The sequence below is a fragment of the Balaenoptera acutorostrata genome, chromosome 17 (genome assembly GCF_949987535.1).
Source record: "Balaenoptera acutorostrata chromosome 17, mBalAcu1.1, whole genome shotgun sequence".
Lineage (NCBI taxonomy): Eukaryota > Metazoa > Chordata > Mammalia > Artiodactyla > Balaenopteridae > Balaenoptera > Balaenoptera acutorostrata.
The window spans coordinates 33,934,204-33,948,995 of NC_080080.1; the positions used below are offsets into that span (position 1 = coordinate 33,934,204).

A 14,792-nucleotide genomic window follows, 5' to 3' on the forward strand; every position below is an offset into this window, starting at 1 on the left:
CAGACTTGTACATTTTTCTATATATATGTTATATGTGGTAGATTGCACTATTACCCCCTAATCCTTTGCTCTCTCTCTACCGGGGACAGAGTACACTTCCTTGTCCTACTGATGTTGGGTTTGGCCAATAGGAGGTTGGATGGTATGGTGTGAGCAGAGACATGAAATGTGTTTGCCCTCTTGGGTTTCTGCCATAGCCATGATAATATACCTCGGAGAGCTGCTGCTCTTTTAGCCTGATTCACAGAATAAAATACACAGAACAGACTGAGCTAGACCTGGAGCCTGGAGCCTGAAGTCAGGCCTAGCCATTCAAATTGTGGCTGATTGTGAGGAGAAAAAGATGGTTGTTTTAAGCCACTGAATGTTGATTTGCTTTGTCATGCAGCATTATTGTGGCATTAGCTGACTAATACATTATTCTTTGACAAAAAAGTACTTTAAGATCTCTATGCTCCACTTTTCTAATAGTCACCTGTTTCAATTTAAAGTTACCAACACCCATCTCTAGCACTTATACGACTTATTCATGTCATCAATCAATTGCATCTCAGTTTCCTTGTCTCTGAAATGGGATGACGCTTACTTTACATGCTCTTGGGAGGATTCACTGAGCCAGTAGACCTAAAAGCGCTTTGTAAATTGCAGAACACAACTTTAAAGTGATGGACGACGGAAGTGAGGTTGGAAAGCAAGCATGTGCCAGGCAAAGCTGCTTTCTCCCATTCATGGAACATCTTGGCTCAAAAGGTGAGGGCACAGTGTGGGGAGGAGGTTAGGGTACAAAAGTCCAGGCCTGCCCTAGAGCAATGACCAAGCTTCTGAGCATAGTTCTGTGGGGCCCAGACTGCCTTGGGAGATGGCAATGATGCTTGGGCCTCTAGAAGGCCAGCTTATGCACAGACAAAGCAGGCAATACAGGACACCAGGAAGGCCACTGCTGCCTTCGGATCTACCCCCCACCCATGACCTTCTACATGTCTGAAGAGCCATCGTCAGTGTTTCCTTTAATTGGCTTGTGGTGCTGGGTGCCTTACTGCCTTTCTCACAGCACCTCTCAGTTCACAAAGAACAGGCCCACCTGTTCTCTCATCTTGGTACTATTTCCATTGTGTGGATAAAGAACCTGAGACTCTGGGAGACTGAGTGATTCCTGCAAAGCTACTTAGTTAATTGAATTTGCAACAGGTTTTCTGACCAAAGCTTAGAAAGGGAACTCACTGATGTGGGCAAGAATTCCATCATTAGATAACCCGGTTGGATCCTTAGAAAAACAGACGGCGCTGGCCTGAGGGACAGGACCAGTAAGTTTTGACAGGGGAGAGGGGAAAAATGGATTTGGAGTATTGGGTAAGTAGTGGACTTTGAAGGTGGGAGCTAGAGGGGATGGGGAAGATGAGGAAGCGAGAGGGAGGAACGGAGTGGGGAGAGGAGGAGGTGGCAGACCGCTGCGCTGGTCTGCTAAGGAGCGGTCAGGGGCACCAGGAGGAGGACTTCCCAACAACAGCTCTGAGAGAAAAGAAAGAATCAGACAGGATGCCAGCTAGGTCCAGGGACTCCGTAGCCCTGCCTCATCTCCAACAGCAACAGTGTGGGGTGATGCTGTCACCACATTCTGCAACAAGAACCCCTCTTGCAGACCCTCCCACCGCCCACCTGGTTGGAGGGGGTGAGGTAGAACACCAGGCTTGTCTCCTACCACGCTGGTCTTCTTCCCTGCCAACCCCTAAGATGGTCGACTGCCTGGCCTGAGACTAGTTCCCGTAGCCAGTACAGACCTCACTATCAAGATGCTGAGAGCTGCGACAGCAAAGGAGGTCCTTGAACAAAGCTGTATTTAAACAAACACACACTTCCTTTAGAGCGCAAATATCAAGGACCCATTTCCGCTGATTCAACGAAACACAGCAACCCTCAAGGCAGGGGGTGGGGGGCGGAGCCTTGTTATTTTCTTTGCAACAATTTTCACACGGGTGGGTGGAGAATTTCCTTTGGCAAGGTGGGCTGTCACCGCTCCTTCCCTGGGCGCTGTCTCAGCTTGGCTCTGCCCTGAAGCAACCTTCTCCCCCTGCCTCCGGTCCCAAGTCTGTTCTGTGGCTGCGACCTACCTCTGTGGTCCGGAAGCCATTCTGTTTCTGGGTCAGGGGGCCTGAGCTGAGGCCCTGGGGATTTGGGCACTGGGTCCCACAGCTCATCTTCTTCTCTGGGTTGGATATTCCACTTGGGGCTGTCGATCGGGGCACGCTGTTGGAGGGCACGCCATCTTCCAGCCCACCTGGGGGAGGGAAGCAGAGGATGCGACTAGAGTCTTGCACATAGCAGTTACTGAAAACAATCTCCAAGAGTGTGGGAAAAAAAGACAGCCAAAAAGAAGAAAACAAAGTCAAGCAGAAATCCCACCATGCAGAGCTACCATTTTCTATAAGAACATGTGTGGTTATTTTTTTTTTTTTTTACAAAAATGAGACTGTAAAATAATTTTGTAACCTGAAATTTTTATTTAATAATACATCAACGACATTTTTCCATACCCTTAAATATCCTGCCATATTATTTTTCACATACTTACTCTGTCATTGTATGGACGTGTCACCATTTATTTAACTAAACCCCTCTAACTGGATATTTGTTTTCACTTTTTCATATCAAATGTTACTGTGATGAAACTCCTTGGGGTTAAAGCTTTATTCTTTTTTTTTTTTTTAATTTATTTATCTATGGCTGTGTTGGGTCTTCGTTTCTGTGCGAGGGCTTTCTCTAGTTGCGGCGAGCGGGGGCCACTCTTCATCACGGTGCGCGGGCCTCTCACTATCATGGCCTCTCCTGTTGCGGAGCACAGGCTACAGACACGCAGGCTCAGTAGTTGTGGCTCCCGGGCCTAGTTGCTCCGTGGCATGTGGGATCTTCCCAGACCAGGGCTCGAACCCGTGTCCCCTGCATTAGCAGGCAGACTCTCAACCGCTGTGCCACCAGGGAAGCCCAAAGCTTTATTCTTAATTACTTCCTTAGGATAAATTCCTAGAAGTGGGTTACTGGTTTGAAGGTTATATATCGTTTTTTACATAATTCCACCTCAAGGTATTGGACTGAGCATGTGTTCCTTCCATGAAATGCCAAGAAATGATAGAATGAAGTTTAAATATAGCCTCATTGAAAAGCAAGAGGAGGGAATTCCCTGGCAGTCCAGGGGTTAACTCTCTGCACTTACAATGCCAAGGGCACGGGTTCAACCCCTGGTCTGGTCAAGGAACTGAGATCCCACAAGCCACGTGGCATGGCCAAAAAAAAGAAAAAAAGAAAAGCAAGAGGAGGACTACAGAGAGAAATTCATGGATAACGAGTATCTGATTGAAAAGATAAAAGGCGGCCCAGGAAGCATGAGGGCGAGTGCCAAGTGGGAGACGAGAAGCCAGGAGAGGCTCTGTCATGGCCGCAGGGAGGCCAAGGGCAGCCAGGTAGGTCAGTCATTCTACTCCTCCACCAGCTGAGGCCAGTCAGCAATGACGGAGCAGTCTGTGAGGGTAGGACATTGTGATATAAAAAGAAATATATATTTGGTCTTTGTCCCCAGTTCCTGGCATAGAGTTCCTAAATCTCTTGCCATTTCCTGAGTAACAGGGGTGACAGCAGCACCTTTTGTTACAACATTTGGTATTTGCTCGCACTTCATGACACAGAGTTCCCAAATTCCTTGGAATTTCATGAGTGATAGGACAGGGAGGGCACTATTTGTTATAACAAGGCAACTCCTGGTGGCCCCCTAGATAGCTTCAGATGGGGGCTGGTTGCCAGGAAGACCTAACCTTGATTAGGAGCTTGGAACTTTCAGCCCCACCTTCCAACCTCTGGGGAGGGGAGAGGGGCTGGAGACTGAGTTAGTAATTGATGATGCCGCATGATGAAACCTCCATAAAAATCCCTAAGTGACAACGTCTGGGGGAGCTTCCAGGTTGGTGAAAGCACGTATGTGCTGGGAGGGTGGCACACGCCAAGTCCACAGCATCAGAAGCTTGTCAGAAGCTCCTGCACTTGGAACTCTTTTGGAGTTCTAGGTACCTCTTTATCTGGCTGTTCATTTGTATCATTTATAATATCTTTTACAATAATCTGGTATACATAAGTAAAGTGTTCCTGAGTTCTGTGAGTCATTCTAGCATATTACTGAACCTGAGGAGGGGGTATGAGAACCCTGATTTATAGCCAGCTGGTCAGAAGTCCAGGTGGCAGCCTGGGACTTGCAACTGGTGTCTGAAGTGGGAGAGAGGTAGTCTTGGGGGACTGGGCCCTTAACCTGTGGGTCTGTGCTAACCCCAGGTAGTTAGTGTCAGAATTGATTTGAGTAGTAGGACACCCAGTTGGTGTCTGGAGAGTTGGAGAATTGGTTGATTTGGGGGATAAAACCCCACACATTTGGTGTCAGAAGTATAGTGAGTAGAAACAGCACAGAGAGGGCCTTGGCTCAGAGAGAAGGGCAGTGCTCTCAGGGGCTAGTGACACCTGAGAGAAAGAGAAAAGGCGTGCCAAGAAGGCTGGCTTTCTGAAAACAGTACCAGTAGAGTAAGCCAATAGTTGTTTCCATCCTTGCCTTCCAAGCTGGCTTCTTAAATAGATGCAGCTGATGTTCTAACAGGAAATTTCAGTGACAGAAATTAGTACAAAAATAAGAATATACAAACAGTTGGAGAAGGTCAACACCAAAAAAGAGAGACAACAAACTCTATAATGGAGACCTCAAAGGAAATGGAATTAATACAGGATGTAGCACAGAATTTTAAGTAAGTGTATTTAATCTGCTCAGAAAAATAAGGGAAGATAATATGAGGACAAGAGTGACCAAAAAGGTTCAATTAGAAATATTTGGAATAATAATTTCGTTTTTTAAAATATTTATTTATTTATTTATTTTTGGCTGTGTTGGGTCTTCGTTGCTGTGCGTGGGCTTTCTCTAGTTGCGGGGAGCGGGGGCTACTCTTTGTTGTGGTGCACGGGCTTCTCATTGCGGTGGCTTCTCTTGTTGCAGAACACAGGCTCTAGGTGCGCAGGCTTCAGCAGTTGTGGCTCGCGGGCTCTAGAGCACAGGCTCAGTAGTTGTGGCGCACGGGCTTAGTTGCTCCGTGGCATGTGGGATCTTCCCGGACCAGGGATTGAACCCGTGTCCCCTGCATCGGCAGGCGGATTCTTAACCACTGCGCCACCAGGGAAGTCCCTGAAATAATAGTTTTAACTGTTGAAATGAATTTTAAAAACTCAATAGAGAAGCTGAATAGCAGGATAGACACAGTTAAAGAGCAATTTGGTGAAGTGGAAGAGCAAGCCAAGGAATTCTCCTGGAAGGGGTAAGTGAATGTATGAAGAACACATTAGGAAACACAGAATAGAAATCCAGAAATTACAACCTTAATCTAAGAGGAGTTCCAGAAAGAAGGAGCAGAAAAAAACTGAGCAGAAGCAATACTCACAGAAATAATACTAAGTATTTCTCAGAACTGAAGAAAGACATGAAAGCCCAAATTGAAATAGCCTACCAAGGGAATGTAAATTGGTGAGGCCATTATGAAAAATAGTATGGCGGTTCCTCAAAAAACTAAAAATAGAGTTGCCATGTGATCCAGCAATCCCAATCTTGGGCATATACCCAGACAAAACTATAATTCAAAAAGACACATGCACTCTTATGTTCACAGCGGCACTATTTATAGTAGCCAAGACATGGAAACAACCTAAATGTCCATCGACAGATGAATAAAGAAGATGTGACATATATATATACAGTGGGATGTCACTCAGCCATAAAAAAGAATGAAATAATGGCAACATGGATGGACCTAGAGATTATCATACTTAGTGAAGTCAGAAAGAGAAAGACAAATATCATACGATATCACTTATATGTGGAATCTAAAATACCCCACAAATGAACATATCTATGAAACAGAAACCGACTCACAGACATAGAGAACAGTCGTGTGATTGCCAAGGGGGAGGAGAGGTGGGGGAAGAAAGGATTGGGAGTTTGGGATTAGCAGATGCAAACTAGTATATATAGAATGGATAAACAACAAGGTCCTACTCTATAGCACAGGGAACTATATTCAACATCCTGTGATCAACCATAATGGAAAAGAATATGAAAAAGAATATATATGTATAATTGAGTCATTTTGCTGTACAGCAGAAATTAACACAACATTGTAAATCAACTATACTTCAATGAAATTTTAAAAATATATATGAAATAGCCTACCAAGCACTTGGCAGGACAAATAAAAAGAAAAACACAACCCAGACAGATCTTAGTGAAATTTCAGAATGTCATTGATAACAAGAAAAGTTTCAGAAGAGGGAAAAAAAAATCAAGAATGAGATTGACATCAGGCTTTTCATCAGCAACTAACAGATGTAAGGAAACTATGCAACAATGTCTTCAAGATTTCAAAAGATATACACATTTTAAAGTCTTTTGCAATTCATGGCCAGATTTATCTCTACAAGTCTTTCTCCAATCACCCTATTGCCCTTCTGCTAACAGTATATGAAATGGCAATGTTCCCCAAACCCTCACAAACACTGAACATTTTCTTGCTTCTTATCGTTGCCAATTTAAGAGGCAAAATAAATTATCTCATTGCTTTGGTTTATACTTCTTGATTTACTAGAGATACTATTTATGTGCCTATTGGCTAATTGTGTGTATGTGTTTTTTAATTGTCAAGTCATTTGCCTATCTTACTTTTGGGGTGTTAGCCTAGGTTTGCTTTCAATCAAACTTAAGGAAAACAAACAAAATCCTTTCCCAGAGTGTTGAGAAATTATTTGCCATGAGGCAGGCACAGTGCGTCTGATATACTAAGGTAGGGAGGAGCAGAACTGATGAGGCTGCAGTCCCAGCGCAGCGGCGGGAGTAATGATCCAAAGGACACACACGTCCACATGTCACCCACCTGCTCTGCAAAGTGCAGGCTCTCGACCATGGCCATGGGAGAGAAATCAGAATTCAAAGCATTGTAAGTCACAATAGAAGATGCCTGGTCCAAAGTTTCCTGACTGGCATGCACTGTGATTAAGTTCCAGATGTGCAGAGAAATGGATTCCTTCAGCTGGGCTCGCCCCAAATCTTTGTGCCCCTCTTCCTCCACCAGCTGGAAGCCTGCCCCCCTTCTCTTCCCATCCTCCCACCATCCTGTATCAACAGTGCCTCAAATGCATGTGTATAGACACCCCAGCACACATACTCAATCTCCATCCCCACTGCTCCTGCAAACAGCTGTCCCTTGGCCTAGGGGAGTGCAAACCCGGAGAATGAATCAGGTGAAGAGGCCCATGAAGACCCTGGAAGCAGGTTTGGTGTGATTTGGGCTGGTAATTCCAGGGTCCTGGCACCCACAGAAGAGTCTAAAACAGAGCTTTGGGACTTCCCTAGGGGTCCAGTGGTTAAGACTCAGCGCTTTCACTGCTGTGGGCCCGGGTTCAGTCCCTGCTCTGGGAACTAAGACCCCGCAAGCCATGCAGCATGGCATGCATAGATAGATAGATAGATAGATAGATAGATAGATAGATAGATAGATAGATAGATATAAATAAAATAGAGCTTCTCATTGTGGTCCAGGCAAACTGTTGTTACTGGTCTGCTGTGGGATAAGTATAAAAACTGAACACAAGCATTTGGAAATATCTATGGCAATCTGACATTGCTGGAACACCCAAGATTGAACTTGTCTGATCCAAGAGGGTATAAGACCAGTACCAGTGCTGTCAAACTCACATGGTGAGTCACAAGTGCTGTGAGCTGTGTATTAATCACGCACATAGGATCACATATTTGTCTGTGATGGACTGGGGGAAAAAAGGCAACTGGTCCTGAAGAAGGGATGGAGGCTTTGGTAGGTATGATCCCTTGGCCCCTGGATAACTTGCCTTGTATGGAAGGATGGAGCCTGGGGGTGGTGGGCAGAAAGGGGGGCCTCTAAAGCACAAGACCAAGGCAGATACCTTGCTTACCTAAGTGTAAGGTGCTTCCTGCCCTTGGGGCTGCTGAGTGGGATTCAACATTGGCCAGTACTGCCTTGACTGTTTACTGCAAGGGGCCACGTGGATGTTACCATTTTCTCTGTGGGTCATAACTTGGTACCTGGGTTGAGGGCAGGTAAGAGACCCTACTGAGCCATCCACTGAATGCACCATGGTGCTTCCAGCTTGCATCCAGATGACCCCCATTCTGTCCCACCCTAAGACACTTTAAGATGCAAACCTGACCCCAGTCCTCCCCTTGCCCATGGTCAGGCCCCGAAGGGGGTTAGAGGACATGAAACACAGCTCCCTTCCCCCTTCCCCCACAAGGTAACCCAGTTGACCCAGGAGGAAAGTGGCAAGGCAGGCAGGGGAGGCTGAGGGCGCCAGGGGCCAAGAGCAGACAGTGGAGAACACATCGAGGGAAGCAGAGAGGCAACAGGAAGTGGGACCAGGCATGACTTAGAGCTCCAAGCCCCTGGCACACGTGCCATTGTTCCATAGGATTTCACATACAAGACACAAATTCAAAGACAAAATTATTAAGAATTTCAAGACGGCGACTGCAGAGCATTAAATCCTAAGCACAGGCCCCTTCTGAGCCCGGCAGGCCCTGTGGGGCTGCACTGGTTGCACACCCATGAAGCCAGTCCTGACAACACTTAAAAGAGATCAAGGCAGAGCTGCCGTGGCTGAAGTACAAATAGGCAGTCCTTCCCTCTAAGCAGCCCAGTTATTCCCTGGGCATCTCTACTGAGCCTCAGGGCTTCTAGAAACCCCGCTGGAAAGTCACTCATTTGGTCTAGTGTTTTCAGTTTTCATTGGTAACTGAACAAAAGTTAGAACTCTGTTTCCTTTTTTTTTTAATATTAATTTTTACTGGAGTATAGTTGTTTTACAATGCTGTGTTAGTTTCTGCTGTACAGCAAAGTGAATCAGCTATACGTATACATATATCCCCTCTTTTTTGGATTTCCTTCCCATTTAGGTCACCACAGAGCACTGAGTAGAGTTCCCTGTGCTGTACAGTAGGTTCTCATTAGTTACCTATTTTACACATAGTAGTGTATATATATGTCAATCCCCATCTCCCAATTCATCCCACCCTCCCTTCCCTCCTTGGTATCCATACATTTGTTCTCTACGCCTGTGTCTCTATTTCTGCTTGGCAAATAAAGAACTCTGGTTTCTTAATCCCCAATCTGGGGACTTCCTCATTGATTAAATGGGAAGAACAATTCCTACTTCATGGGCTGTTGTAAGGTGTAAACAAGACAATATATATTAAGGTTCTAACGTGTTTGGCATATACATTATACTTATTATTACTTATGGTCCAACACCAGCTGCCTCGTCTCCTCATGGCATCTCGCTCCATTAGCCATATTAGTTACATTCTTGATTTATGAGTCACACAATCAGGCCCTGTGAAGTGCTAAAAGACTGGCCCACTGAGGCTGATACACAAGCAGGAAAGCTCTGACCATAAGCAGGGAGACAGGGCCAGGCTTGGGGACTGGCACTGCCAGCGAGCAGGATCATCTGCTCAGTGTGGTCAAGAGTTCACTGCAGGGGGTCAGGAATATGGGGTCATTTACTGTTACTTCTGCCTGCAATAAATCAGGTGGTTTTGCTGCATGGATTTAATTTGACGTGTATTTTCTAGTTCCAGAAATAATAAACTCAATATTAGAAAACCTGCAAACTATAAAAGCGCACAAAGGAAAAATAATTTTTACCTCATCATGTAGAGATAACAAGGAGGTGATGTCCTTCTGACAGATGCTATTGGTGTCCCCGCCAAGGTTCACTTACCCGACCCCTGCACACATCCCCCAGCTGTGGTGGATGCTGGTGGCTGATAGCTCAGGCCTGCCCTCTTCTCCTAAGGCTTGTCCTTGGCCAAAGGAGGCCCCCTCACGGGCAGAGGCTTGGCTGATTATGTCAGGTACAGCCCATGGCCGATAAGTGTCTAAAAGTGTGTGGGTGGGATAGGTGAGGGAGAGGTGTGTGTACGACAGCCCAGCCCCCTTGCCCCTGAGCAGGACAACTTCTACAAAGCAACTTTTCTCCAGAGTAACTCAGGGGATCAGGCCGGGGCTAGACTGATCCTGAAACTGCATCTTTGCCCAGCTCCCGCCCATCCTGCTTCCCTTGTTCCCTCCCTCACATGGTTCTCCTCCAAGGAGCATCTCCAGGAGTCACTCGCATAAAATCCCCATGTCGGGCTCTGCTTCTAGAGAACCAAACCTAAGACAGCATATATACCCTGCATGCTGGATACGTTCTGTCTGCCCCTCCCCACTCACTCTCCCCTCCTCTTCACCCTGCTCCAGGTCCCAGAACACTGACTTGAAAGCACCATATTAACAGGCTCCCTTGCCCACTGGCTTCTAGTTGGGTTTGCCAATGGGCATCATTAGCTACTGAGGTGGAGGTTTTTCAGCAGCATTCTGAGGTCGGGTCTTTATTTTCTTAGCTCCCTCCCGGCAGGGTTTCCACTGGTGCACCGTGTCCTCTATACACTCCTCCACCAGAAAAGGGTAGAGAACCAAGAAAATCCAGGGAGGTTGTGCCATTAGGAGGTTCCTGAGGACTTCAAGGAGAGCTCACAGGAGTGGTGGGAAGAGAGAACAGATGGTAAGTTGCTGAGTAGGGAGGTACAGATGCTGTATCAGTCAGAGTGCATAGCTGCAAGCAACAAAAATGGACGCCGGTGAATTAAAGTAGAAAAGTGGCTCATTTAAATGATCTGAGGTGCTCAAAGAACATCTGGAAGGGCTAGAGATTGAGACACAGAGGCTACCAATCAAGGAACAATGTCCCAAATCCTTCTATGGAGCTTGTCCCACCAACCCCTGGACCCTGGAAACTCACCTCAGCATTGCTGCCACACTTAACACTAAAACATTGTTGTTGCTTTTCTGAAATTCAAGTTTAATTGGGTGTCCTGAATTTTATCTGGCAACCCTACTGGGTGCCAAGTGCCCCAGACTGGGGGGGACATTGTTGTGAAAGTTGCATTGTACTAGACCCCGATCTCCATCTGCATCTCTACTCCACACCACCCCTCTCATGCCGAGTGCGTGGAGGAGCGACCCTTATTTTATAGGAGAGAAAAACTGAAGTTTAACTCAGGTTACGTATATTTCCGAAGTTTGTGGTCTTAGTAAGTATTCACATTTCCTTTGAGGAAAAACTCCCAAGCAGGCAGTTCTCAAATTTTAGTGTGCATGAGAGCCACCTGAAGTATCTTTTAAAATACAGATCCTTACATCTAATTCCCAGAACTCCTGATTCAGTAGGGGCCCAGGAACATGCATTTTAACAAGTTCTTTCCATCCTTCTTCACCTCCAGTGATTCTGAAGCAGGGAATTCTAAAGACTTCACTTTTAAGCTCCTGACATAGAGATCAACACTCCTACTGGTTTTGAAGGTTGCCTGAAAAATGTCCATCTCTATTTCTTTCCACAGTGGTAGTAAATTGAGGGACATTTGTGTGCCCCTAGGGTATGTCTTTTTTGGACACCCTTCACAAAATGTTCATTCCACCCAGAAGACAAGCCAAATCACTGACTTTGCCAAAAGATGGGAAACAGCTGTGTCCAAAACTCGATGATAAATTGCAGCCAAGGGCTTCTTGCCAGTTTCTTGCTATTTTGGAAATGGAGCTGGGAGAGGGGCAGAGCATAGAAGATAAAGATGATCGCCAGAAGCCATGTGGGGAGCAGGACAAGGGGCAATTCCTCCTTAGCCCTCAGTGAAGGTGATCACAGATTTCAAAGTCACTGAAACCACCTGCAGGTCATTCCCTCAATGATCAAAATCCAAAGTATAAGTCATTAGCAGTCTGTTTGGGAAGAATCTCCTAAAGTCACATCAGATGAAATTCTGGCTCATCAAACACTACTTGGGGTCAGGCTCGGAACACATAGGTGATGGTAATTCTGTGTGAACTGAGTTACAAATTAAATAAACTGCAACTACCCAGCCACTTACTGAGAATCTGTTTCCTCATTTTTCAAAATGAACTAGAATAGGAAGGTGTCTGTCATTTCTTCAATCTGATGAGTAATTTTTGAACATACACAATGTGTAAGAGGCTTATACAAAACTTTTTGTATGGCTAGTATAAGAAAATCCTTAAAAATGGTGAGCATCCCTTACATTTACTGTCAATTGATTTTGGGCAAGGGTGCCAAAGCAATTCAATTGGGAAAGAACTGTTTTTTTTCCAGTGTGTAGGATAACTGAATATCTACACGCAAAAGATTGAAATTGGAACCCCACCTCACAATACATACAAAAGTTAACCCAAAGTGGATCAAAGATCTAAATGTAATTGCTTAAACTATTAAACACTTAAAAGAAAACATAGGCATAAATTTTCACGGCCTTGGATTAGGCAATGGTTGCTTAAAAATGACCCCAAAAGCATAAGCAACGAGAACAAAAAGTAGATAAATTGCAGGTCATCAAAATTTAAAACTTGTGTACTTCAGAGGACACCATGAGTAAAGTGAGACGACAGTTCACAGAACAGGAGAACAATTTTTGAAACTATGTATCTGGTAAGGGATTCTTACTCCCCAAAACTCATACAACTCAACAATAAAAAGACAAATAACCCAATTAAAACATAGGCAAAGGAAGTGAATAGACATTTCTCCAAAAAAGATATGCAAATAGTTAATAAGCACATGAAAATATGTTCAACAGCACTAGCTATCACAAAGATACAAATCAAAATCACAATGACATATCACTTCACAACCACTGGAATGGCTACAAAAGAGACAGATAATAAGTGTTCACAAAGAAAGACGTGGAGGATTTGGAACCCTCATACACTGCTGGTGGGAATGTAAAATGGTGCAGCCACTTTAGAAATCAGCCTGGCAGATCCTTCAAGGATTAGACATAGATACCATACGACCCAGAAATTCCACTCCTAAGTATATACCCAAGAGAAGTGAAAACCTACGTCCACACAAAGACGTGCACATGAATGTTCATAGCAGCATTATTCATAACAGCCAAAAAGTTGAAATACCCTAAATATCCACCAATTGATGGATGGATAAATAAAATAGGTATATACCTACAGTAGACTATTATTTGGCAGCAAACAAAATGAAATACTGATACATGCTGCAACATTGGGAAACCTTGAAAACATTATGCTAAGTGAAAGAAGCCAGTTACAGAAGGCCACATATGGTATGATTCCATTTACATGAAACGTTCAGAAAGAGGCAAATCTACAGACAGAAACGTAAATTAGTGGTTGCCTGGAGCTGGGGTGGTTGGGTGGTGGGGATGAGGAACGACTGTTAATAGACACAGGATTTCTTTTTAAGGTGATAAAAATGTGCTAAAATTGTGGGGATGGTTTCAGAGCTCTGAGACTATACGAAAAACCATTTAATTGTACACTTGAAATAGGTCAATTGTATGGTATGTGAATTATAGCTCAATGAAGCTGTAATTTAAAAAATGGTGAGCAACACATTTTGGAATGTTATACTGTCTAGAGAGAATGAAGCACATTTGGATTTGAACAGCAATAGTCAGGGAGAGGGATTGACCAGTGGATTTCAAGTCTATACGGACACCTGCAGCACTAGCCTCACGGTCCCCAAAGGTCATGGGTCCTGACGGGGAGGGCACTGGAGATGAATCACCAGCCTGTCACATCTGCCCTTGGCCGTGGGGCTTGGTGGTGGAAATGGCTCCGCCACCGTGGTACCCAGCAGCGTGCAAGAAAGACGCCTGCTGAGAGCAACAGCTGGAACGGAAAGGACCACGAGAAGGAAGGAAAGTCCCATCTGTCCTTGGTGAAATCAGGCCTGACTTTTCTCTTCCCAAAGAGACACCCAGGAGACAGCAAACAAGCTAGTGAGCTGGGAGGCAGCCCAAAAGGAAAACTCAAAACCTCACTTTTCTTCTCCCTACTGATGCCCTGACAACCTGTCAGTCTTACCCTTCCCTCTCTCTTTGCTCCCCTCAGTGGCACCTCCCTTCCTTGCGGCTTCCACCTCTGCTCTGAGATCGTTACAGAGCAGATTCTCCAGGGTGGGTGCGGGCCATATCTCTGCATTAATTACCGTGCGGCTGTCTCGACTCTGTAATGAAAACTCAGTTCTCCCTCCCATCAAAGATCTTCTTGCTTTTCTCTTCTGACTTACTTCACTCTGTATGACAGACTCTAGGTCCGTATGTGTATAGCTGTTTCACTGTGTTATAAAGCAGAAACTAACACACCATTGTAAAGCAATTATACTCCAATAAAGATGTTAAAAAAAAAAAAAAAAGATCTTATTGTTTCTAAGGTAGGCAATACTGCTATGACCATAACAATACCTTAGGCTTTTCTGAAGCCTTCCTCCCAAATTGCTCAAAACACTTCTCTGATGTCCTTCCCTGTCCTCTTTGTCTTTCCTTGAATACTTCTCTCTTTTTTTTTTTTTTTTTTTGGTGGCTATAAGGTTACAGGTTATTTTTGTTTGTATTGAAGAAATATTTTTTTAATTGAAGTATAGTTGAAGTACAATATTATAAAAGTTACAGGTATATTGAATAATTATCTTAGACTTTAAAAATGTCTGCCTTGTGTCATTAGTTTGCTAGGGCTGCCACAACAAAGTACCACAGGCTGGGTGGTTTAAACAACAGAAATTTATTTTCTCACAGCTCTGGAGGCTAGAAGTCCTAGATCAAGGTGTCAACAAGGCTGGTTTCTTCTTCTTTTTTTTTTTTTAACATCTTTATTGGAGTGTATGCT

The 14,792-nt window shown here is 44.7% G+C and overlaps 1 protein-coding gene across 2 annotated transcripts in view; it reads right to left on the reverse strand.

The window, feature by feature from the left end:
* BAALC (BAALC binder of MAP3K1 and KLF4) overlaps positions 1-14,792 on the reverse strand; it is a 98,412-nt gene that overhangs the window by 13,579 nt on the left and 70,041 nt on the right. For both annotated transcript variants that reach the window (XM_057531673.1, XM_057531674.1), the window contains one exon: positions 2,109-2,275. In XM_057531673.1, the coding sequence (XP_057387656.1) occupies positions 2,109-2,275 (167 nt within the window). The remainder of the gene's footprint in view (positions 1-2,108; positions 2,276-14,792) is intronic.